Raw genomic sequence first — 27,067 nt, 5'->3', positions numbered from 1 at the left:
CAGTTGGTTGCCCAGACATGAAAACATTAACAGAGTATGTGAGACTGTCTGCAAGTGTCATAGGACTTTTACAGGAAATATTCTTTACATGTTGTTTTCCTTGTTTGTTCTCAGGGATTAGTTACTACTAAAAATGGCATCTGACATCTTTTATACTGTCGTTTTATTAGTTTGTAAAAGAAAAGGGGAGCTGGTCCTCTCAGGTTTATGAGCTGTGATAAAATCTGCCTTTATCCTAGTCTTTTTTCAAGTTCTGTCCAATTTAACTTAGTCTTCCAGCTGTAAGTATGTAGCTTTTTAAGGTACCTATCTCACATGTACTAGAGAACAGCCAAATATAGCTGCAGAGTATTTGGAGATGGGTTGGCTGCAGAATGAGCAGAGTAGGCATTAAGGCCATGTGACATTATTTGGTGGTGATGATAACACTGCATTGGCTTTGTTCATCATATTGCATAGAACTTGGCCAAGTTTTATTTACCTTTTTGTTTTTAGAGGACAGAATAAGATTCATAACATAGGGTCTTAGACACGTACCCTAGTATGCATTTTTGGAGGTGAAGTGTGCTGAGGCTTACGGTTGTGTTCTCCAAAGATGGTGTGGTCAGCGTGGTTCTTTAGGGGCGATGAAACTGAAGAGGCTTTGAAGCTGGCCCCTGTAGCACACCAACCATCAGGAAATCTCTAGGCAAGACATATAAGACAGGTGTGGAGCATTTTAATCAAAGGTATATGTAAAAGGTATGTGATTTCTTTTCGAAGCCCCTGCATTTTTTTTCTCTGTATGCAGAAACAACAGCTAGATTTGAGAGTGGAACGCTGGCTTACAGTTTAGCTTTTTGGCACTTTTCCCTTTTTTAAAAATAAAAAAAAAGTTCCTGGTATTTTTTAGAAAACAGATCTCTGACTAAGCTGTAGGATAAGACGCATTTTAACCATTGCTGGCTTATTCTAAGTTCCTTGTGAGGTAAACACACTTTTGAAAACCATACTTAATTATAGATTTACTTGATCATTTCATAACTGCTACTTTAAATTATGTCCCAACGAAAGTTTCATGAACAACAGTAAACCACAGGTTTTGTTTATGAAGTTAGTTTTGTTTGAATCACGTTTTCTGTTTGTCATTCTGGGACTTTTTGGGTATTTTACATTTTCATGGCTACTCTGCGCATTTCTACTCTGTTCTAGTATCTTCAAAAATTTCAGTTAGCACTGAACCTAGTGATTATTTACCTTTTTAGGAAGTATCCATGGCAGTTACATGGCGGGGGCGGGGGTGGGGTGGCGGGAGGCAAGAAGAATAGGAGTTAACTTCTAAGTGTGCATCTTTAATGGATAATTGAGTTCTTGAGAGCCGAGTTATGATGAAGGAAATGACTCAGCAGAAAGTAGCACCTTTTTATTTGTAAGCTTTTAGTTTTTTATATTCATAGTTTTCTTGTATGATGAACATTTTCAAACATATAGTAAAGTAGAAAGAATAATATAATGAATAACCATTGTATTAATTTTTTGCTGTTGTTAATAAATTACCACAAACTTAGTGGTTTATAAAAACACCAATTTATGATTTTACAGTTATGGAGTTCAGAAATACAAAGTGAGTCTCACTGGGCTAAAATAAAGGTGTATCAGGGCTGTGTTCTTGCTGGAGAGTTCGTTTCTTTGCCTTTTCCCACTTCCAGGGGCCACATACCGTACCTTGGCTTATGGCCTCTTTTCTCCATCTTCAAAGCCAGCATGTCGTTTGGGTCCTTCTCACACTGCTCTCTCTCTGGTTCTGTCTACCAATTCCCTCTTTCACACTTAAGGAAGTGATTACATTGAGTTCACCTGGATAATCCAGGATAATGTTGCTATGTCCAGGTCACCTGATTAACATCCTTAATTCCCCTGTGCCATTAACATAACATATATACACATTGTGGGGATGATGAAAATGTTCTGAAACATGGTGATTGTGTTACAATTCAGTAACTTTACTAAAAATCATTGAATTGTGCAATTGAAATGGGTGAGTTTTATGCTGCATAAGTCGTACTTCAGTAAAGTTGTTTTTTTTAACCTTTAGATGCTCTCCTTTGCTCTTAGGAGTTAAGTCCAAATTTCTTAATGAAGCATATTGGTCTCATCCTAATTAAAATTTTTAAAAATTGTGGTTAAATACACATAGCATAGAATTTATCATCTTAACCATTTTTAAGTGTACAGTTCAGTAGTGTTAAGCATGTTGTGCAGTTAATCTCCAGAACTTTTTCATCTTGCAAAACTGAAACTCTCTACCCATAAACAATAACTCCTCATTTCCCCCTTTCCTTAGCCCCTGTCAGTCATCATTCTACTTTCTGTTTCTATGAATTACTACTCTAGATACCTCATATAAGTGAATACAGTAATACAGTATTTGTCTTTTTTGTGACAGCTTATTAGCATAATGTTCTCAAGGTTTATCCATGTTCCAGCATGTGACAGTTTTTCCTTTTTAAGTTTGAGTAATATTTCACTGCATGTGTATTTTAAGCCATTTCATCCGTTGATAGACATGTGCTTTCATCTTTTGGCTATTGTGTTTTAATCCATTTCATCTGTTGATAGACATGTGCTTTCATCTTTTGGCTATTGTGAATAATGCTGCTATGAACATGGATATGCACATTTCTTTTTGTGACTCTGTTTTCTGTTCTTTTGAATATATACCCAAAAGTAGATTGCTGGATCTGAGTTAAGTTTTAATTTACCTTTCCAGTTCCTCTTCTGTCTCTTGTGACAGACTTTGCACCAGACTTGCAGACTCTATCTCTGGACCACACTCTACAATTTTGAATTAATCTGGGATTATTATGTTGCAGATAACAAACTTACTTCCAACTAGATAATGCTAAAGGGGTGGGGCTATTTTAAGGATGTTTCTATGTTACACAGAACCCAAAGGCAGGAATAAGTTTGGGCTTCCAGGAACAACGGGAACCAGGGACTAAAAAACCCTTCAGATTCCTTTCTATGTATGTTGTATCTAGGTGTTTGCAGTGGTCTCCTGTCTCTGCTGAAGAGAACCGTGACTGTCAAAAGCCCCCAAATGTGTAGTTTATAGCCCAGATACTATGAGAAAAACTCTTTCTAAATTTCAGTTCCAAATTTCTGGGTGTCCCCACCCCCACGTCAACTCTGGAATGACCTCGCTCTGTATTAAGGAGTTCTACGTGCAAGTGGGGGCATTGCCAAACAAGTAACAACTACAAATGCTCTCATCCCCCCTCTCCCGTGGGAGATGACCCCTAGTCAGGTCCAGCTATCATAATTATGGCTTTTGTTGTCCCAGGTGCCCTATCCCACCAACTGAAGGTCTTTGGGTGATAGCTGTGCTTTCCCTAATTTGGTCTTGATTGGTCCAGGTATACATTTGCATGATCCTGCACTCTATAGGCTAAATGATACATTTTTTTGTTGTTGGCATTCCTCTGCCCTCTGTTATATTGATATATAGGCATACATTGGAGATACAGCTGGTTTGGTTCCAGACCACCGTAATAAACTGAATATTGCCATAAAGCAAGTCACATGAATTTTTTGGTTTCCCGGTGCATGTAAAAGTTATGTTTAGACTATACTGTAGTCTGTCAAGTGTGCAATAGCATTATGTCTAAGAAAACAATGTACATATCTTAATTAAAAAATCCTTTATTGGCAAAAACCGCTAACCATCATCTGAGCCTTTAGCAAGTTGTAATCTTTCTTGCTGGTGGAGGGTCTTGCCTCCTTGTTGATGGCTACAGACTGATCAGCTTGGGAGTTGCTGAAGGCTGGGGCAGCTTAAAGTAAGAGAACAATGAAGTTTGCTGCACTGACTGACTCTTCCTTTTACAAGCAATTTCTCTGTAGCATGCAATGCTGTTTGATAGCATTTTGCCCACAGTAGAACTTCTTTCAAATTGGGAGTCAGTCCTTTCAAACCCTGCCATTGCTTTATCAACTAAGTTTATGTAATATTCTAAGTCCTTTGTTGTTATTTCAACAATCTTCACAGCATCTTCACCAGGAGTAGATACCATCTCAAGGAGCCACTTTCTTGGCTCGTCGTAAAAAGTTAACTCCTCATCGGTTAAAGTTTTATTCTGAGATTGCAGCCATTCAGTCACATCTTCAGGCTCCGCTTCTAGTTCTCTCGCTACATCCACCACATCTGCAGTTACTTCCTCCGCTGAAGTCTCGAACCCCTCCAAAGTCATCCACGAGGGTTGCAATCAGCTTCCAAACTCCTCTTAATGCTGATATTTTGACTTCCTCCCATGAATCACAAATGTTCTTAATGGCATCTAGAATGGTGAATCCTTTCTAGAAGGACTTACTTTGCCCAGATGCATCAGAGGATTCACCATAGCCTCACAAAATGTATTTCTTAAAGAACAAGACTTGAAAGTAGAAATGACTCTTTGCTCTATGGCTACAGAATGGATGTTGTGTTGGCAGACATGAAAATCTCGTTGTATATCTCCATCAGAGCTCTTGGGTGACCAGGAGCACCGTCAATGAGTAGTAACATTTTGAAAGGAATCTTTTTTTCTGAGCAGTAAGTCTCAACAGTGGGCTTGAAATGGTCAGTGAACCATGTTGCAAACAGATGCACAGTCATCCAGGCTTTGTTGTTTCATTTACAGAGCACAGGCAGAGCAGATTGAGCATAATTTTTAAGGGCCCTAGAGTTTTCAGAATGGTAAATGATCACTGGCTTCAACGTAAAGCCACCAGCTGCATTAGCCCCTAACAAGAAAGCCGGTCCTTTGAAGCCAGGCACTGACTTCTCCTCCTTAGCTATGAAAGTCCTAGATGGCATCTTCTCCCAATATAAGGCTGTCTTGTCTACATTGAAAATCTCTTGTTTAGTGTGGCCCACCTTCATGAATTATCTTAGCTGGATCTTCTGGATAACTTGCTGCAGCTTCTACATCAGCACTTGCTCCTTCACCTTGCACTTTTATGTTATGGAGAGGGCTTCTTTCCTTAAACTGCAAGAACCAACCTCTGCTAGCTTTAAACTTCTTCTGCAGCTTCTTCACCTCTCTCAGCCTTCACAGAGTTGAAGAGAGTCAGGGCCTTGCTCTGGATTAGGCTTTGGCTTAAGGGAATGTGGTGGCTGATTTGATCTTCTATCCAGACCACTCAAACTTTCTCCATATCAGCAATAAGGCTGTCTCACTTTTCTTATGATTCGTGTGTTCACTGGAGTAGCACTTTTCATTTCCTTGAAGAACTTTTCCTTTGCTTTTACAACTTAGCTGTTTGGTATAAGCGACCTAGCTTCTGGCTTGTCTTGTTTTTTGACATGCCTTCCTCACTAAGCTTAATCATTTCTAGTTTTTAAAGTGAGAGATGTGTGACTCTTCCTTTCACTTGAACACTTAGAGGCCACTGTAGAGTTATCAACCGACCTAATTTCAACATTATTGTGTCTCGGGGAATAGGGAGGTCCAAGGAGAGGAAACGAGATGGAGGAATGGCTAGTTGGTGGAATGGTCAGAACACACACATTTACCAATTAAGTTCACAGTCTTATGTGGGCACAGTTTGTGGCATCCCAAAACAATTACAATAGAAACATCATAGATTGCTGATCACAGGTCACCATAACAAATATAATAATAATGAAAAAGTCTGAAATATTGTGAGAATTACCAAAATGTGACACAGAGACACAAAGTGAGCAAATGCTGTTGGAAAAACGCACTGATAGACTTGCCTGCAGCAGGATTGCCACAGACTTTCAATTTGTAAAAAAGCAATTCTCTGTAAAGCACAATAAAGCCAAGTCCATTAAAACAAGGTATGCCTATAGTCCCAGTATAAAATTGTGAGGGGAAAATGTGATGAAAGGAGAAATATAGTTGACCTTTTAACAACTAGGGGGTTAAGGGTGCAAACACTTTGTGCAGTGGAAAATCTGTGTATAATTTATAATTTGGCCCTCCATATCAGCAGTTCCCAATCTGTGGATTCAACCAATCTTGGATTGTGTAGTATTGTAGTATTTACCATTGAAAAAAATCTGAGTATAGTGGACCCGCCCAATTTACCTCATGTTGGTCAAGGGCAGCTGTACTATATTTTGGTCAGTAGCATATTCCAGTCAACTAATATATATTAAGCACCTTCTATATGCCAGGCACTGTTCTCAGCCTGGGGGATAGAAGCAGAAAGAATTACGGGTGTACACTGTCTTCTGTAGGGCAGGAGCAGTAAATAATACAGTCAGCAAGTCTCCTGGTCACCTGTTAACTCATTTCATTGGCGGAGAACTGAAGGCCTTGGCCTAGCTTCCCCCAGAAAGATTTCCTGTGTCTGATATTCTTCATGACCATCCTTGAGAGGAGCACAGGAGATGTAGGGGCAGGGTGGGAGAATTCCTTTATGAGGGCCATGCTGCTTTAGCTTTCCCTTCCAATACGATGCTACTTTTGGGACCTAGGGCTTGACCAGGGGTATAATAATTATAGGCTCCCAATAATAGAACTCCTTTAAAACTTAAGTTCATTGCTTATCCACTTCATATTTGGACATTCCCTTTGATAAATAACCAACTCCAGTAATATTATGATTAGATTTTAGCCTCCAAGATTGCTGAAGAGGATTGCTAGGATTGGGTTAGGTCCCTTAGCTCTGCTTATCATTCCAGGTTAAAGGTCTCTACTCAGGGCATGGATGGATAATTCTGGATTTAGAGTTTTCTCAAATATTCTGTGGAATGTCACCCCCTAAATTTCCCCTCTCCCAGCTATGTTTCTTTTAGATACGGTTTATAATGAAGGGGGGAGGAGATGGCAGTTTGGGGGATCCTGGGAGAAGTGTTTGAAAGGGGCTATCTACATTGTATTCATCAGTGTCTCACAGGTTAAGTGATGCAGAGAGTTCAGGTGCTGAAATTCAGCAAGTCTCTTAATTATCTAACCATTAGAGGTTTCAGATCTCTGGCTTTAGGCAGAAAGTTATATTCTTATCTTGTATGTCATATCTTCTTTCTGGAAAGCCAGATTGGGTTGGGTTGTGTTTTGCAGATTGGTTTGTCTTGAAAAACTTTACTGAAGTTTGCACAGTGTTCTGTGGGCAATTTCCTTTTATGGTCCAAGCTCCAAAAGCTCCATCTAGCTTTGGAGTGCATATGGAGTGTAACCAGTTGCTTTGCTACATACAAGGACTGCTACCTTGCTAAGGCCAGATGGAGGGGAGCCCATTTCCTCCAGCTCACCTTGACTTTTTGTTTGTTTGTTTTTTAAAATATTTATTTACTTACTTTTTTTTTTAACATCTTTATTGGAGTATAATTGCCTTACAGTGGTGTGTTAGTTTCTGCTTTATAACAAAGTGAATCAGTTATACATATACATATGTTCCTATATGTCTTCCCTCTTGCATCTCCCTCCCTCCCACCCTCCCTATCCCACCCCTCTAGGTGTCACAAAGCACCGAACTGATCTCCCTGTGCTATGCGACTGCTTCCCACTAGCTATCTATTTTACATTTAGTAGTGTATATATGTCCATGCCACTCTCTCACCCTGTCACATCTCACCCGTCCCCCTCCCCATATCCCCAAGTCCATTCTCTAGTAGGTCTGTGTCTTTATTCCCGTCTTGCCACTAGGTTCTTCATGACCTTTTTTTTTTTCCCTTAGATTCCATATATATGTGTTAGCATACTGTATTTCTTTTTCTCTTTCTGACTTACTTCACTCTGTATGACAGACTCTAACTCCATCCACCTCACTACAAATACCTCCATTTTGTTTCTTTTTATGGCTGAGTAATATTCCATTGTATATATGTGCCACATCTTCTTTATCCATTCATCCGATGATGGACACTTAGGTTGCTTCCATGTCCTGGCTATTGTAAACAGAGCTGCAATGAACATTTTGGTACATGACTCTTTTTGAATTATGGTTTTCTCAGGGTATATGCCCAGTAGTGGGATTGCTGGGTCGTATGGTAGTTCTATTTGTAGTTTTTTAAGGAACCTCCATACTGTTCTCCATAGTGGCTGTATCAATTTACATTCCCACCAACAGTGCAAGAGGGTTCCCTTTTCTCTACACCCTCTCCAGCATTTATTGTTTCTAGATTTTTTGATGATGGCCATTCTGACCGGTGTGAGATGATATCTCATTGTAGTTTTGATTTGCATTTCTCTAATGATTAACGATGTTGAGCATTCTTTCATGTGTCTGTTGGCAATCTGTATATCTTCTTTGGAGAAATGTCTATTTAGGTCTTCTGCCCATTTTTGGATTGGGTTGTTTGTTTTTTTGTTATTGCGGTGCATGAGCTGCTTGTAAATCTTGGAGATTAATCCTTTGTCAGTTGCTTCATTTGCAAATATTTTCTCCCATTCTGAGGGTTGTCTTTTGGTCTTGTTTATGGTTTCGTTTGCTGTGCAAAGGCTTTTAAGTTTCATTAGGTCCCATTTGTTTATTTGTGTTTTTATTTCCATTTCTCTAGGAGTTGGGTCAAAAAGGATCTTGCTGTGATTTATGTCATAGAGTGTTCAGCCTATGTTTTCCTCTAAGAGTTTGATAGTGTCTGGCCTTACATTTAGGTCTTTAATCCATTTTGAGTTTATTTTTGTGTATGGTGTTAGGGAGTGTTCTAATTTCATACTTTTACATGTACCTGTCCAGTTTTCCCAGCACCACTTATTGAAGAGGCTGTCTTTTCTCCACTGTATATGCTTGCCTCCTTTATCAAAGATAAGGTGACCATATGTGCATGGGTTTATCTCTGGGCTTTCTATCCTGTTCCATTGATCTATGTTTCTGTTTTTGTGCCAGTACCAAACTGTCTTGATTACTGTAGCTTTGTAATATAGTCTGAAGTCAGGGAGCCTGATTCCTCCAGCTCCATTTTTTGTTCTCAAGATTGCTTTGGCTATTCGGGGTCTTTTGTGTTTCCATACAAATTGTGAAATTTTTTGTTCTAGTTCTGTGAAAAATGCCAGTGGTAGTTTGATAGGGATTGCATTGAATTTGTAGATTGCTTTGGGTAGTAGAGTCATTTTCACAATGTTGATTCTTCCAATCCGAGAACATGGTATATCTCTCCATCTATTTGTATCATCTTTAATTTCTTTCATCAGTGTCTTATAATTTTCTGCATACAGGTCTTTTGTCTCCTTAGGTAGGTTTATTCCTAGATATTTTATTCTTTTTGTTGCAATGGTAAACGGGAGTGTTTTCTTAATTTCACTTTCAGATTTTTCATCATTAGTGTATAGGAATGCAAGAGACTTCTGTGCATTAATTTTGTATCCTGCTACTTTACCAAATTCATTGATTAGCTCTAGTAGTTTGCTGGTAGCATCTTTAGGATTCTCTATGTATAGTATCATGTCATCTGCAAACAGTGACAGCTTTACTTCTTCTTTTCCAATTTGGATTCCTTTTATTGCTTTCTCTTCTCTGATTGCTGTGGCTAACACTTCCAAAACTACGTTGAATAATAGTGGTGAGAGTGGGCAACCTTGTCTTGTTCCTGATCTTAGTGGAAATGGTTTCAGTTTTTCACCATTGAGGACAATGTTGGCTGTGGGTTTGTCATATATGGCCTTTATTATGTTGAGGAAAGTTCCCTCTGTGCCTACTTTCTGCAGGGCTTTTATCATAAATGGGTGTTGAATTTTGTCGAAAGCTTTCTCTGCATCTATTGAGATGATCATATGGTTTTTCTCCTTCAATTTGTTAATATGATGTATCACGTTGATTGATTTGCGTATGTTGAAGAATCGTTGCATTCCTGTCATAAACCCCACTTGATCATGGTGTATGATCCTTTTAATGTGCTGTTGGATTCTGTTTGCTAGTATTTTGTTGAGGATTTTTGCATCTATGTTCATCAGTGATACTGGCCTGTAGTTTTCTTTCTTTGTGACATCTTTGTCTGGTTTTGGTATCAGGGTGATGGTGGCCTCGTAGAATGAGTTGGGGAGTGTTCCTCCCTCTGCAATATTTTGGAAGAGTTTGAGAAGGATAGGTGTTAGCTCTTCTCTAAATGTTTGATAGAATTCGCCTGTGAAGCCATCTGGTCCTGGGCTTTTGTTTGTTGGAAGATTTTTAATCACAGTTTCAATTTCAGTGCTTGTGATTGGTCTGTTCATATTTTCTATTTCTTCCTGGTTCAGTCTCGGCAGGTTGTGCATTTCTAAGAATTTGTCCATTTCTTCCAGGTTGTCCATTTTATTGGCATAGAGTTGCTTGTAGTAATCTCTCATGATCGTTTATATTTCTGCAGTGTCAGTGGTTACTTCTCTTACTTACTTATTTTTGGCTGCATTGGGTCTTCCTTGCTGCTTGCAGGCTTTCTCTAGTTCCGGCGAGCGGGGGGCTACTCTTCGTTGCGGTGTGCGGGCTTCTCATTGTGGTGGCTTCTCTTGTTGCAGAGCACGGGCTCTAGGCACTCGGGATTCAGTAGTTGTGGCTCGCAGGCTCTAGAGCGCAGGCTCAGTGTTTGTGGCGCACGGGCTTAGTTGCACTGCGGCATGTGGGATCTTCCCGGACCAGGGCTCAAACCCGTGTCCCCTGCATTGGCAGGCAGATTCTTAAGCACTGCTCCACCAGGGAAGTCCCCTTGACTTTGTTATGCATTGTGGATTTTTAGCTTTTGCAATACTTTAGTCTTGTATCAGTTAGGACTGTACTGGAGGTGAACACAACCCTGTCTTAAAGTAGCCTGAATAAAAATGAGAATTAATAAGGATACAGGAATATCTTAGAACTTAAGTTAGCAATTCATTTGGGCTTCAGAAACAACCAGAACCAGGGACCTGAATGTTGTCAGGCCTGTCTTTTTCTGTCTGTTGGTGAGTTTGTGCTGTTCTTGTGACTCTCATACATCTGTGTGCCTTTGCATATAATCTCCCTCTATCTGAAATGCCCCTTCACCCCGTTCTCTAGGTGGTTAACCAGTTCATTAGGGTACAGTTTTGATGTTACCTGGTTGATGAAGCTTTCCCTGAGTTCCTAAGTTTGAGTAAGGTATTTTCTTTTCTGTACTTTTGTAGTCCTTGGTTATATTTCTTCCCTGAAATTTACCTCACTGAATTGTGATTACTTGTTTCTAAATCTTTCTTTAATAGACTTTGTGTTCCTTAGTAGCAAAGAGTTTGTCTTATTTATCTTTACGTTTCTATTACCTAGAGCATGAATGAGTGAAAACTTAAAGAAAAGAAATATAAAACAAGTAAATATTATATACTTACTGATTGGCAGATAGGGAAAACGTTTTTGTGCTGATAATTTAGTTTGATTCTGAGCATAAATGTTGTTGGTTCTTTCAGTCCTAGAAACTGTGTTTGGGAATAGGAAGTATATTTTTTAGGGTGATCAGAGCATAAGCATACCATACTTGAGTTATGGTGAGGTACAGTGCATGTCTCAATTTGTTCTCCCACTCAGTTTCCCATGTCTGAGCTTTGCCGTTTATTGCACTTGCCATGGAAGTGTCCCCAGTGGCTAGCTAGGATCACCCATAGGGCAGAATCCTACTCGTACCCAAGAATCTGTCCAACTTCTTTTTCTCTTAAAAATATTTCATCTTCTTTAACACATGGTGCTGGTACAACTGGATAACCACGGGCAAAAGAATGAAGTCAGACCCCCTACCTCACTCTTTATACAAAAATTAACTGAAAATCAGTGACCTAAATAAAAGTAAAACAATAAAACTATTAGAAGAAACATGGGGATAAATCTTCATGATCTTGGATTGGGCTACTGATTCTTAGATTTGATGTCAGAGTCAAAGCAACAACAAAAAAAACTAGATAAATTAGACTGCAACAAAATTAAAAACTTGTTATGCATCAAAAGACATTATCAAGGAAGTGAAAAGACAGTCAACATAATGGGAGAAAATATTTGTAAATCATATATCTGATAAGGGTCTAGTATCCAGAATATATAAAGAACTCGTACAGCTGCACAATAGGAAGACAAGTAACTCAGTCACAAAAATGAACAAAGGATTTGAATAGACGTATCTCCAAAGAGGATATACAGATAGCCAAGTACATGAAAAATTGTTTAAGATCACTGGTCATTAAGGAAATGGAAATCAAAACCACAGTCAGATATCACTTCACACCCACTACAATGGCTATAATAAAAAAAAAAAGAAAAAATAAGTGTTGGTGAGGATGTCGAGAAATAGGAACACTTGACTTGTACATTGTTGGTAGAAATGTAAGATGGTTCAGCTGATGTGGAAAACAGTTTGTGGTTTTTCGAAAAGTTAGACATGGAATTACATGTGACCCAGAAGTTCTACTCCTAGCTATATATCTAAAGAAATGAACACATATACCCACACAGACACTTGTATATGAATGTTTATAGCAGTATTACTTAATAGTCAAAAGGTAGAAACAATCCAAATGCCCATCAGCAGATGAATGGATAGTCAAAATGTGGTATGTACATATAATGGAATATTACTTAGCCATATAAAGGAATGAAATACTGATCAGCATGCTACCATTTGGGATAAATCTCAAAAATATTCTGCTAAGTGGAAGAAACCAGACACAGAGGTTGCATATGGTGTCATTCCTTTTATATAAATTATCCAAAATAGACAAATTCATAGAGACAGAAAACAGATTTGTAGTTGCCAGGGGATGGGGGGGAGGGAATAATGAGGAATGATTACTTAATGGATATGTGGTGTTCTTAATGGGTATGAGATGATTTAAAAGTTTTGAAAGTAGAGGTGGTGGTTGCACAACATTGTGAATGCAGTAAACACCATTGAATTATATACTTTAAAGTATGTAGTTAATTGTATGTTATGTGACTTTCACCTCAGTTTTTTTAAAAGAGGAAAAATAGTTTGATCTTGACACAGCCAAAGGCACTCAGAAATTAAAGTCTGTAATGCCAGTGTCAAATTGGTGTAGGCTCAAAATCTGCCCCTTCCCCTGCCCACTTTTTAAACAGTGAGCCAATTGTATTTTCTCAGATGACAACGATACCCAATGTAAGATGGCTCTGGGGTTGCCTAATTTAGTGGTTCAACTATATCATCAGGGACACAGCAATTTTATTTCCCTTCTCATCTGTCATTGTCAGCATGTCAGCCTCATCCTCATTAGGTCTCCTGAGGTTCCCAATAGGTTCCTTAATGTTCCCTAGATGGCTGAAGTAATTCTTTGCACCTAATTTTTTTTTGTATCTTCCAGTGGTGGGAAAAAAGATATCTTTTCTTTCTTCTGTTTTTGTTTTTATTTTCATTTACCTTTTTTATAAACTATTCAAACCTACAGAAAATTTTAAAAGAATCAGAGTATATACCCTTATACTTGCCACCTAATTCAAGAACAGTGGTTAACATTTTTGCCGTAATTTGTCTCTATATAAAAATTTTTTGAATCATTTGAAAGTTGTAGACATCACGACCCTTCATCCTTAGATATTTCAGCATGCTTCTAAGAAAAAGGACATTCCTTTACATAACTACATAGTAAGACACTAAGATAATTTACAAAAATTCTTTAGTACTAAAAAAATATTCAGTACATATTGTAAGTTTGCTCAGATGTTCCCAAATGTATCATTTATAACCCTTTTTTTTTTTAATAGAATCAGAATCCATTCAAGGACCTCAAGGATCATATATTGCATTTGGTTGTTATGTCTCTTTGAATTTTTTTGTGTTTGGGGGTTGCTCAACAAGGCTTGAGGGATCTTAATTCCCTGACCAGGGATTGAACCCGGGCCACGGCAGTGAAAGCGCCTAACCCCTGGACCCTCTCTTTAAATCTAGAACAGTGCCACCACCTTGGGTTTTCATGGCAGAATGCTAGTTTTTTACTTTCTCTTTGGGGAAGGTATAACTGCTGATGTTAGCTAGAGGGACCAGTTCTAAAAAGTATTAAAATTAATGGATCAGTAAATAGCCAGGAAAAGAAGAGGAAGAAACAATCTTGGACTTGCTAGGGCTCTGAGAAGTGGGTAAATACTGGTGTGAACTTTGTTGCTCCTCTTAATGAAATCTTTCACAAGTTCTTTCTTTCTTCTTACTGTCTTCATGTATTAAATAATATCATCTATGAGTTAATTTTTAGGTTTGAAAGTATTTTAAGTCTTCTTTAGCCCAACTTCTATTCCCTACCTGCGTTCATCTTTGTTTTAATGAAATTGTTTCTTCTGAGGCCTTAAAATTCACAAGTATCACAAGTACACGTTTTTTGGCCTGTTTTTTTGGTCTTCCATGTTACATGCCTGCTGAGTTGATGTTGGAAAGCCCGGGTAAGAACTGACATCTGTTTTGCTGATCCTTTTTCTAATCAGGTTTTTTCAGTCATTCAAAGATAGTGAGGTCTTTCTGATTCCTGATGAGCTTGTGCCTTAGGAGCAGTATCATTGGTGCTCCACAGGTGAGGAAAACTTCTTGAAGTTCGGGATAGGTACTGCTCGAAGCCTGAAGATGCTACTGTTCATGTTTAACTAGATTGATTCATTATTCTGATTTCCCATTTTAATTTATGTCCAAATTAGATGGATAGTTTTTTTTTCTTATAAACAATTTGGATCCTTTTGAGTTTCTTACTTGTTCAGAGAGTGGAAAGAGAAGGTGTCTAATTTTATTTTGCTGAGAATCTGAGCTAATACTTAGACTTCTGGCATTCCCTCTTTAATTCTGATTTCCTAGTTTTCTTAACTGTTTTCTTCTACCCCGTATTTTTAGGATGATGCTCCTGACTGTATATTCAGTATATAGATGATTTTTCTTCATAAGACTGTCAATCTGACTTCGGTTTGTATAAATAGTACAAAAATAAATGTTTTATGTTTGTGAATATATGCAAGATTAGGCATTTGACCACTTTTAGGAATTCAGTTTAATGAGAAGTTAAAATTAATTCATTTATAGAATTCATGATGGTACTTAATATGTTCTTAAGAAAATCAGATGTTCAGAGCATTAGTAGAAAATTGGAAAATTCTGGGTAAGGTAAAAGTTTTATGCCTTTGAATAGATGTGGTTCTGAGTTCTACTAATAATTGTCTAGCCTGGGGCAAGTTATTTACCTGTCAGTGCATCTGTGGCCTCATCTGTAAAATGAAGGCTGGACAATATTGCTTCTTAGTTATAAAAGTGCATTTCATCAGGAAACACATATCAGCATCACCAGATTCTTCTACTCCAAATCAGGTTAACCTGATTATCAGTGCAGTTGAAACTGTATTGTGCACCAAGCCCATTTTTTTTTTTTTTTTTTACCCCAAGATGGAAAAGCTGCCTTGGGCTGATAAGCCTCAGTGTGAGAGGTAGTTGCAGTTACCCTTCTTTGAGTGTCCCTGGTTTGCTGCAGTCTGCTAGGCTTTGTAACGGATAGGGCCCTTGTCTCTTTTGCTGTCTGTTCTATCCCTAGACCCAGGCCGAGTGCCTAGCACATGGATAAATGCTCATTAATTAAATATTTGTTGAATGAATGACTGCCAACCTAGGGCATTGGCATTTACACACATTGCCTCATGCAGTCTTCACAGCCAACTTTATAACACCCAACTTTGTAATAAAAAATATAAGCATCCTTACAATAAAAAAACTCAGTTTTGCACATGAGTAAACTGACACAGATGCTTAACCACTTGTTCAAAGCCCCACAGCCAGGGGTTAGGAGCTGCCTCCAAACAAAGCCTTTTAAAATTTTACCATTTTATAATCAAATGGGACCTAATCAAAAACTTAAAAGCTTTTGCACAGCAAGAAAACCATAAGCAAAACGAAAAGACAACCTATGGACTGGGAGAAAATATTTGCAAACAATGCAACTGACAAGGGCTTAATTTCCAAAATATACTAACAGCTCATACAACTCAATGACAAAGAAACAAACAACCCAATGAAAAAATGGGCAGGTGACCTAAATAGACATTTCTTCAAAGAAGACATACAGATGGCCAATAGGCACATGAAAAGATGTTCAATATCGCTAATTATTAGAGAAATGAAAATCAAAACTGCAATGCGTTATCACCTCACACTGGTCAGAATGGCCATCATTAAAAAGTCTACAAATAACAAATGCTGGATAGGGTGTGGAGAAAAGGGAACCCTCCTACACTGTTGGTGGGAATGTAAATTGGTGCAGCCACTATGGAAAACAGTTTGGAGGTTCCTTAAAAAACTAAAAATAGAGTTGCCATATGATCCAGCAATTCCACTTCTGTGCATATATCAGGAGAAAACTCTAATTCGAAAAGGTACATGCACCCCCATGTTCATAGCAGCACTATTCACAATAGCCAAGACATGGAAGCAACCTAAATGTCCATCAACAGATGAATGGATAACGAAGATGTGGTAAATATATACAATGGAATACTACTCAGCCATAAAAAAAGAGTGAAATAATGCCATTTGCAGCAACATGCATGGACCTAGAGATTATCATACTAAGTGAATGAAGTAAATCAGAAAGGCAAATACCATGTGATATCACCGATATGTGGAATCTAACGTATGATCCAAATGAATTTATTTACAAAACAGAAACAGACTCACAGACATAGAAAACAAACTTATGGTTACCAAAGTGGAAAGGGGGTGGGGGAGGGATAAATTAGGAGTTTGGGATTAGCAGATACAAACCACCTGATAAACAGCAAGGTCCTACTGTATAGCACAGGGAACTATATTCAATATCCCATAATAAACCATAATGGAAAAGAATATGATAAATAATATATATATATATCTGAATCACTTTGCTGTACATCAGAAACTAACATAACATTGTAAATCAACTATACGTTAGTAAAAAATAAAGTAAAATAAAATTTTACCATTTTAACCATTTTTAAGTGCACAGTTCTGTGGCATAAAGTATATTCACAATGTTTTGTAACCATCACTATCATGCATCTTTGCCTGTGCCTTTTGCCCCCCCATTAACACTGCCTCCCTTTGTTCTTTAGGGCACTTTTAACTATTAAAATCAGAGTAAAAACTTTTCTTGAGCAAAAACACTGAAGGAACCTGGAAGTTTAAACTTTCAGGCTGGGCTGAATACTGAGTCAGTGTCCTCCCTTTCCCATCTGCTCAGCCAGCTCTGTTTCATGTGGAGTTTTTTATTGGCTAATAATAGTTGAGTATGTTGTTTTGAACAGGAATACATGCTATCATGTCTGCTTGTTCCCACACTGAATAGGAGCTGTTTAGTCTCTTCCTGCCGTTCCTTGGCCCTGTGAGGCAGTGATCTAAATGGTCCAAGCGCTGAGGAGCTGTGTACCTGCCTGATGGGTTAGAGCACCACCGGGCTAATGTCTTCTCTCTGCCTTGTACTTGGGAAATGATTGTGCTTTGTCATCCTTCACTTCTTCTTCCTGCCAGGAGTCCAGTTCACTACTTTCAGTTTCACTTTGGGCTTTAAAAGTATTCCTTAATCTTTCTCTGGTTGAATTTTCTGTATAATACAGGTACAAGTAAGCAGTTTTGTTGGCTTGGCTGTGGGATGAGTTGGAATGTGTGAAAGGAGATTTGGTGGGGGGGATGGATCTGCCTAAGTAGAGTAGCTGGACTTTTCCACTTGCTAGTGTTTCTGCTGTGCTGGTCTCGAAGTCCTGTTTGATATCAGGCAGAGCCAAGTGGCGAAATATGACACAGGCTGAGGATGAGCATTGGCAATTGTCCTGAGTGCACAAATAGTCTCTTCCCTCCCAAGCATATTTTACAGCCAAGTGAACAGAAGACAATTCAGGCTGTTTGCCTGAGACCTTCGGCAGAAAAATTATCTTTATAAAAAAGTGGACACTTGGTTTTTATAAAAAGTTTCAGAAGAACAAAATGCAACCTAGGCTTATTTCTCTCTCCCTTGTTTTATCTCTGATCCCTAAGTGTAAGGCTGATTCCAGATGTACTCCTAAGTCTGTTTGCGGGTGGTAGGGTCTGGGCATCCCCAGGTTCGACCAGTCACATATTCTTCACTTGAGATCAGTGTCAGCTAGATAAGGAAGTTGCCGGAAAAACTGAAGTCTAAGCTTTCATACTGAATGGTCAAGTAAACAGGCACAGTTTGGACCCTGGCCCAGCTCTGCTCCATGTAAATTTTATCTAGCACACACATGACGAGCCAGCAGTTGGTGGTGGTGTAATTCCAGTCATGACTCACTAATACTGCAGGCCGCCATTGCGTGAGGCTTGACCTGAGGTAGCTGCTCTAAATATAGCCTTCCTTTCTGGCAGCTGCAAACACCTGGAAGAGCAGGCAGGCCCCCAGCAGAAAAGTATTTGCTGTTAATAGCATGTCTGTTGAACAGTTGTGTACTGTCAGAGCTTATTTCATGCTATGTTTATACATAATTAAAAACAACCCACTGGATCCATTGGCTTATGGTTGGGTTATGTTTAGAAAAATGCTATTTGTGTTGTTATTCTGTGGGGACTGGGGATGATGTCACTAGTTTGAGGAAGACCATAAGAGAAATGGTTAATGTAATTACCGACAATTTCTTTGATCTTTAATGAACACAGCTAACTTAAACCCCTTAGCGGCCTTTGGTCTCTGGCACTGAAGAACCAAGCTGTCTGTCATGTGATTCTGTTCAGTTAGGGACTCTGGTTTGTGTGCTTGGTAGTTCCTTCTGACATAAGGGGGTTTATAAGTAATTGAAAAGAACACCAGGGACTTCCCTGGTGGTCCAGTGGTAAAGAATCCACCTTACAATGCAGGGGACGTGGCTTCGATCCCTGATCAGGGAGCTAAGATCCCACATGCCGCGGGGCAACTAAGTCTGTGCGCCACAACTACGGCACTTGTACGCCTCAACTAGAGCCCGCGTGCTCTGGAACCCGCGCGCCACAACTACAGAGCCCATGCGCCCTGGAGCCTGCGTGCCACAACTAGAGAAGAGAAAACCCACATGCCACAACTAGAGAGAAGCCAGCGCACCACAACGAAGAGCCCACGCGCCACAACGAAAGATCCCGCATGCCTCAACGAAGATCCTGTGTGCTGCAACTAAGACCTGATGCAGCCAAAAATAAATAAAATAAATAAATAAATCTTAAAAAACAAAATAAAGAACACCACTATTTACAAAATGGTGTTAAGACCTCACCAAGATCTTATTTTTTACCTATCAGATCGACAAAAGTCCAAAATGTTGGAGAAACACCGTTGATGAGCAAGTGGGGAAATAGACACTCTCATACATTTTTGGTGGGAGCATTCATTAAGTATGTAACTTTTTTATTGAGGGAAGTTTAGATATATTGATTAAAGCCACAAATATATGCCCTTTGACCCAACGGTGTCACTTGTAGGACTTTATCCTACAGATGCACTTGTATGTTAAACTATGTGTGCTTAAGCTTATATATGGAAGAATTAAAGATAGGAAGCAAACTCAAAAGTGGATTGGTTACCTAAATAATGATATATCTATACAGTGGATACAGCTGTAAAAAACAATGAGGATATTCATTGTGTACTGACTTAGAAATGTCTTCATGATACAGTGTTAAGGGAATAAAGCAAAGGGCAGTGTGTAATATGCTACCAATTGTGTAAGAAGGGGGGAAATAAGAATGTATATCATTTGCTTGTATGTGCATAAGGAAGTTCTGGAAGGGTATTTAAGAAAGTAATATGAACAAATGATTACCTGTGTGTGTGTATGTGTGTGTGTGTGTAGGAAAGAAGAGATAAGATGGGTATTTTTCATTGTATGAAACTTTGAATCATGTGCATGTATTGCTTTTTTAAAAAAATAAATAATTGGATTTTTTTTTTTTTTAATGGAGCTTCTTTGGATTTTAGTCACAGCTACAGAGGAGCTCTCTTTTAATTGACTTCCTTACCCATACTTGCTGTCCTTGTGGGTAAGAGAGGGATTTCCTCACATTGTTGCTGATGGTGCTAATAATGTTTGTTACTTTCTATGTGGGTACCTTGGGAAGAAAGTGATGCACAAGTTTTTGGTCCTGGCGTTTTTCCTGTTGTTCCTCAGCCAGAATCAACGACTCTGAAGATTAACATACCAGGAGCCATCTGTATACTTTCTATATATGGGTCTATAGGTTCCTTTTGTTTGACAATTAGGATAATATGCTCTGGAGAGGACTGAAGTATTTTGCCTTTTCTCTTTTTTTGTAGGAACCTACAAGCAGCAATTGGCGCCTATTATGACTTTGAGAGCCCAAACATCAGTGTGCCCTCTATGTCCTTTGTTGAAGATGTCACCATAGGAGAAGGGGAGTCGATACCTCCTGATACTCAATTTATAAAAACATGGCGAATCCAAAATTCTGGTAAATGTATAACGAGCAATCTTCCTTGCCCAGTCTTCTTTTTCTTAGTAGTTAAAAGAAATAAGGAAGTGTTTTAGCTTAAATGATGTGATTGTGTAACTCTGAGCTTTTCCTTATACATGATGTAGAATTTTCTTGTACTGGTATGATGACCCAAACACCAATAAAATACTCCCTAGATTAGGAAGAATTTAGGCCTTGATGACATTTAAACACAATTCAATATTCTTTTGATACCAGGAACTAGGCCTGTGTGTGGTGGTGGTATTTTCTCCACCTGTACAGTTCTACTCCATTATTTTATTTCTGCTCTAATTAATCTTCCAGTTATTTCCAGCAAGCTAGAGGAGGTGCATCCTTGAATGGAACAAGGTAGTTAGAGTTGTGAGCATCTGCTCTTTTGAAAGCTCATTTCTTTCCAACCACAAGGATGATTGTATCTGAAATTTTCATTGAGCTATCTATTTGAGATGTTAACATCACTTTGAAAAATTGGTTAAGAAGCGTAGGGATTTGCTCAGAATAGAAAAGATGGAAAGATTGAGAAATTGCTTTTTTTAAAAAACATTGTTTTGACGTACTGCTGACTTAAGAAAAATTTAACATAAGTTAACCATAGTTCTTTGAAAATAGTATCTGAATATGTATCTAGTAACTGTTTATTATCACCTTTTACTTGTTAAATTCTTTTCTAATGACTTTTTTAATTTGAGTGAGTTTAATATTTCTTGTCTCATCCAGTAACAATTTATGCTGACTAGGTGAGGATGCTTTAACTTCCTTATTAATGAGGATTTACAAAAGAAATTCTAAGAGATGGAAAACTAGACAAAAGGAATATTTAGCTAAAAGTTTGTTGGTGTCAGGGAACCGTGTCTAGTAAGGTAATCTGATGTGAAATGATATAAAACTCTGGGGACTCAAACCTATAAAAGTGACCTTTCATTGGACCCTGTTTACTTTTCAGTTCTTTATACTTCAGTTCTTTTATGATGGGGAGAGACTGGCCAAGCTAGCCTTTTATATAATAATTAATGTACCAAATTATTATTCTTAGTTTTTCTGGCTAATTTGGAAGTAACTTTACCTTGGATGAAGGTTTGGTGTGTCACTGAGCAAAAGCACATAATCTGGATTGACCCAGTGTTGTAGATGACTGGGGACATCAGTGGCTTTGTAAATTTTCATTAGCTTCTTTTCTCTTTTGGTTATAACAGTGTGGTGCATTGTTAGTTTGAGAGGCATATGGTAGTACAGGAAAACAGCCATTTTTCTATTTTTCTTGAAATTCTTGTTCCGAGTTTGATTATCTTTACGTTGTCTAATTTCTTTCTCACCTTTCTTAGTGTTGTCTGCTTTTAAAAATATTAAAACAATCTCTTTAGGTCAGCTTTTATTCATCATATTTCTTATCTGAATTACTAAAATCTGTGTTACTGGTCAAAAATGCTTTTGAAACCTAGCCATGAATTTTTACGATGAGTAACGTTTGTTTAGAAAGTATAGCTTATTAAAAGTTTTGTTTATTTAAAAGAATTAATCCAAGACCTTGTTTACTTAATGGTGAAAACACTGGAAATGGTCTGGCTTTCCATGGGTTCTTTATAGTGTTTTTAAATATTGAAAGTTGTTAGAGTACTGTTGAAATGTTTTAAATACCATCTTGCTGCAAAATAACCATTTTATATTTCAGAAAGCCTCTTGAAATATCTACTCACTCACTAGACAGTTTCTTGGGTTAATGGGAGATTGTAAGGGTTTGATATAAAATGGCGAGAATGTCAAATCAGAACCCCAAAGAGCCTGCCTTTCACCTTTACTTGGAGAAAATTTGTTTTGGTGGGGCTAGCTCTTTTTCCTTCTGCTTTTGCATAGTAACTCCAGTTTAAAACAATCTCTGGGTCTGCAGCCTTTCTTCCTGTAAAAGGACATTTTTGTTCCTGTACACCTCTTGAAAAACTGGGCAACAGTTGCTAGAGATTTTACCTTTCGAGGTACTTGGAACAGGTAGGTTTTTTATTCTTCTGGAAATCATTCCATCAGTTGTAAAATAGTTTTGTGTCTGTAAACTAAATGCTTTCCATTTGTTTAAGAAGAAACTGGCCTCACATAATTAAGTGACAGGTATGTTATTAGAGAGAGAGATAAGGAAAGCATGCACAGGCACTGGTTATTTGGCGTCATCCTAATCTGGCCTGGGTTCTTTCTGGAAATAGAGTGGTAACACACAGAAGTAGGGTAGGCCGGGACTTCCCTGGCAGTCCAGTGGTTAAGACTCTGCGCTCCCAGTGCAGTGGGCACAGGTTCAATCCCTGGTTGGGGAACTAAGATCCTGCATGGCGCGTGGCGTGGCCAAAAAAAAAAAAAAAAAAAAGTAGGGTAGGGCTTAGCTGTTTCTCCTCAGGCTCTCTTACTCTCATTCATAACCTTCCCTAAGAGATAAGTGCTCACTGAAAGAGTTTCATAAATAATTTTTCACAGTGCTTCTCTACTGTCATGTTTCAGGCATACCAGGAATTCAAATTTACAACAGATGAGATTGATAGGAACTGCATATAGCTGTCCCAGCACCTTCCCCAAAGAAGATAAATGTCACACATTGTTTAAAATTAAACACCTAATATTGTTTAAGTCCTTATAGTCAGATCATAGAGAAACTGAAGTGAGACATTTAATGACATAGATGCAGAATCCCAGGATCCAAACTTTTGGTACTGTGTAAGTTTTAGAAGTTTGGGAAACTTTACAGCTGGAGTTTAAAATGAAAATTTGAAACTGTCCCTCTGAAGATGAAAGGAGACAATTCTCTTTACCAACACTTACAGCTTCTCAGTTGTTACAGCCATGCTGTGCTGTCCAGCTGTGGTGAGTGTTAAACTAAGCATATGATAACTCTGGTGTTTCTCTGACTTTAATGAAGTAGTTGTGATTGTTATATGAGAGAGTGACTTCAGAGTCATCTTTATTTTCTAAACTACATAGAAGTGAATATGAAACAACAGTTGTGGGAAAAAAAGAAACTTGAGAAAGAACAACTATTCCCTCCATTTTTCTTTTGACTCCTTAAAATAGTTAAGTTTCTTATGTTCCAGTCACTTTATCAGGTACAGGAAGAAAATGGCAACAAGATCAGTGAAGGGCCCTGATTGCATGTAGCTTAATTTGAAATGCAGTGTCTAAAGCTACAGGGGTTAAAAAGAGGGAGGGGGTCTTCACTGAGGTTTGCCTTCTGTCTTGCTCTTTGGATGTTCCTTGTTGTCTCCAAACTATTTCTATAATCACTTATACCTAGTAAGTCTCAGACTTTCTGGAACTGATGGACTTTTATTTTGTTTTTGCCATGCTCTCTATCATCTCAGAATTGCTACATGACAGGTTTCTTGTCTTGTTTTGTTTTGACTTTTTATGTCTTTTAATAAAATTATATTCCATGATAACTGGAGAATCACAGCTTAGTCATATGTGTGCTTGCGATACTTAACTTGGAAAGTCATAAAACACAGATTAGTCTTTCTTTTCTTCTTATATATATCTACCCCCCCCATTAAGCCAGTTGTAACAGACTTAATTTGAGGTGCTATTGCGTTATACTTCTCAAATCCAGATTGTTCTGGTATGCTTAGCCTGGTAGGCCAAGTAGCTCATCAGTATTTCCCTTCCTTCTGTATCAAGAGTCAGTATCAGTGACCTTTTCAGAACTACCTGACGTGACAGTTGGGGGCTGTAAGAACTATATTTCATAATAAACTGTTGGTAACTCTCAGAAGGCAGATGATTGGTTCTTCATTTTATAGCAGATTAACACTTTAGAGTTGATGGTGTATAACTCTTCCAGTTTTTTCAAGAGGCTCTCCAAGTACCACATCAATAGGGTCTGACGTACTAAAAAGATCAGGACCGTAGCCTCATAATTGTTAATCATTTAACATTTTACCAACTAACTCAGTATCCTGGGAATACAGCAGTACTCCCTCTTTTGCACAGATGAGAGATCCAACTGTCTCAGCTGCTTGTGCTTGTCTGCCTAGGGCAGCCAAGTATTTTCCACACCCAGACAGTCTTGGTTTCCCTTGTTTTCTTTAAAGTTCCAAAACAGACACATTCTTGGATTTTCATATAAACATTGTCTTGTTATAGATGTGTGTGTGCATGTGTATGTGTATCTTTTAAAGAATAATTGTGAATTCAGCCCTATAATAGTAGCTTAATTTTCCTCTTGGATCTTGGTCTTTAAGGAGACTGACATTTTCCAAGGTACTTCACGTCAACTGCTACTATTCTTGACTAAGACAAATATGCTTTTGCCGGGCCATAGGCCCCAGAAATGAAAAAAAAGAATTTGCATGTATTGCCAGTGTATCATCCACAACATTTTCAACAGCAGCAGTTGCCCTTTATAGTGTTAACTTAAGAGGGCACTTTGCTGGCAGGATTTTTTTTAAAGAGGGTCTGACAGACATAGCGACCACTGCTCCATCTGCTACCCCTAAAATCCAAGAGCCACAGCAGGTGCCGTTCTACTGCTGAGATCTCAGCAGTAGAGTGTTGGTTGCTTTTCTCTCCAGTTCTCTTTTTCAGTAGTAAACCATCAAGTATATCAAAACCGGCCTGGCACTTCACGAACAAGGTACTGAGGAATCCTAGAGTGCTGTTAGGAGATGAGTTTCAAGCATGCTGAAAGTACTTCCATGTCCAGCTTTTCATGGTGATTTGCTTTTATAATGAATGTATGTATCTCAACAAAAAGATATATAGAGGTTTCTGTATATAGTAAAAAGGAGTCTGTTGGAGAGACTTCACAGGAAAGATCACATCTAGCCACTGTGTGGCTACCTATGACTGGTCAGAAGTCAATATATTGATTTCTCATTTGAGTTAGTTTACGTGAAAATAGGTGTACAGGAGTGGGAACCAAATAAGACTGTTGCCACTTCCAAAGGAGGGAAAGACATTCCTGCCAAAGCCATTTCTCTGTCTTGCCATTCCTATTCTTTCTACAAGCACCTCCTGCTGGTGTCATCACCCCTGAGACAACGGGTCATTGTACTGTTATCAGGGCCCACTGTTCATATTTTCCCCACTACTGTTTGAACCTGAAAACGAAACTTTCACTTGACTCCTTTGTCTTATTTGCAGTCTTTTGACCCTCGATCTTTTCATTGTTAGGGACTCCAGAAGAAAAGTCATACATCAGGGAAAAAGCAGTTCTAAAATGAAAATAATACAGAAACTATTCCTCTTTCCTCAATGGAAAGTTTCATCCTCTTTCCTCGATGGAAAAACTGGGGACAGTCAGACATATTTTTACTTTGAATGTCAGTTTAAAAGGTCAGGTGCAAATAGGCATGTGTTCTTAGTAGAGAAAGCAGTCTTCGAAAGATGTGGGCCTGAGCTTCATTTCCATGGCTCTTTTCCGACATCATTCTTAGGTTCTACAGATTCAATGTGATGTGTGGCCTTCCCTGGGTCACCCCAAACACATTTTCTTGAGGAACTGCCTTGCTTTTGCTGTGTGTGCTTTCTCTTAGGGATAGACTGCTGGTCAGAGGTTGCTGACTCTGATTCTTGCTGACCAGTGAGGTGTTATATAGCTCAAAGATATGTGGATAGGTTTACATATGTGTGAGAGACAAAGAGACCTCTTCTACAGTTTTGTAATGAACTGCACTCAGCATAGGACCATTGATTGCCTAACATTTTTTTCTTTTGCTTGAACTCAGGGGCAGAGGCCTGGCCTCCAGGGGTTTGTCTTAAATATGTCGGGGGAGACCAATTTGGACATGTGAACATGGTGATGGTGAGATCGCTAGAGCCCCAAGAGATTGCAGATGTCAGCGTCCAGATGTGCAGCCCCAGCAGAGCAGGAATGTATCAGGGACAGTGGCGGATGTGCACTGCTACAGGACTCTACTATGGAGGTGAGTATGTTCCTGTGCAGCCCAGGGTGAATGAATTAAGGTAACATTTTACAGCATCCCCAGCGTTGCTCACAGAGCCTGTCAAATTATGTAGCAGGGTGTGGTCCCTTTTAAACAGCGACCCCATGCGGGTAAATGACTTGAATTTAATGACTAATTGGTTCAGTCTAGCGGTCTCCTTTTCATACTAGGAATTTAGTTAAAATTTAGTGAAGTGTAATGAGATATATATATTGCATTCTAAACAATGATTTAGTAGTGCTGCTATTTTTATTATATAATCTAGTAGGTGCTGTAAGAATACTGAAGGCAGTCCTTGTTCTCACAGTCTCTAGACAGAAGTTGTATAAAAAAAGATAATGCACAAAATGTGCATACTTCTCTCCACCTGATGACCTGTCAAGATGCTAGTACCTCTCACTCCTTCTTTTTACTGCCATACTTTTTGGACAGAGTGATTTACACTCATTGTCTCTTCTTCCCATTTACTTTTGTTTTTCAAACCAGTCAATCCTTTACCCACTCCAGTGATGTTTATCAGCAACTACCCAGTTTCCAAATCCAGTAGCCACTTTCCAGTCTTCATACTAACTGACCCTCTATCATTTGGCACCAAACTCTAAATGTTTTTTGAAGTGTATACCTTCTTAGACTCACATGGTGTACCTCTCTTGTTTCTTCTCTGAATGTTCTTTGTCTAGTCTCATTTTTGCCCTGGGACTACAGACATACCTTGATTTATTGACGTTCGCTTTATTGTGCTTTACAGATAATTTTGTTTTTTACGAATTGAAGATTCGTGACAACCTTTCGTTGAGCAAGTCTGCTGGCACCGTTTTTCCAACAGCATTTG

General features: G+C 38.6%; 1 protein-coding gene across 2 annotated transcripts in view; it reads left to right on the top strand.

Annotated features, from left to right (window-relative positions):
* The window catches only part of ILRUN (inflammation and lipid regulator with UBA-like and NBR1-like domains), a 114,108-nt gene that overhangs the window by 20,077 nt on the left and 66,964 nt on the right, over positions 1-27,067 (top strand). For both annotated transcript variants that reach the window (XM_068557346.1, XM_068557345.1), the window contains exons 2-3: positions 20,142-20,296; positions 26,017-26,214. In XM_068557346.1, the coding sequence (XP_068413447.1) occupies positions 20,142-20,296; positions 26,017-26,214 (353 nt within the window). The remainder of the gene's footprint in view (positions 1-20,141; positions 20,297-26,016; positions 26,215-27,067) is intronic.

Source organism: Eschrichtius robustus, chromosome 12 (assembly GCF_028021215.1).
Source record: "Eschrichtius robustus isolate mEscRob2 chromosome 12, mEscRob2.pri, whole genome shotgun sequence".
In the NCBI taxonomy this organism is placed as follows: domain Eukaryota; kingdom Metazoa; phylum Chordata; class Mammalia; order Artiodactyla; family Eschrichtiidae; genus Eschrichtius; species Eschrichtius robustus.
The sequence above is the reverse complement of the archived record's forward strand: the minus strand, read 5'-3'. Positions and strand labels throughout refer to the sequence as shown.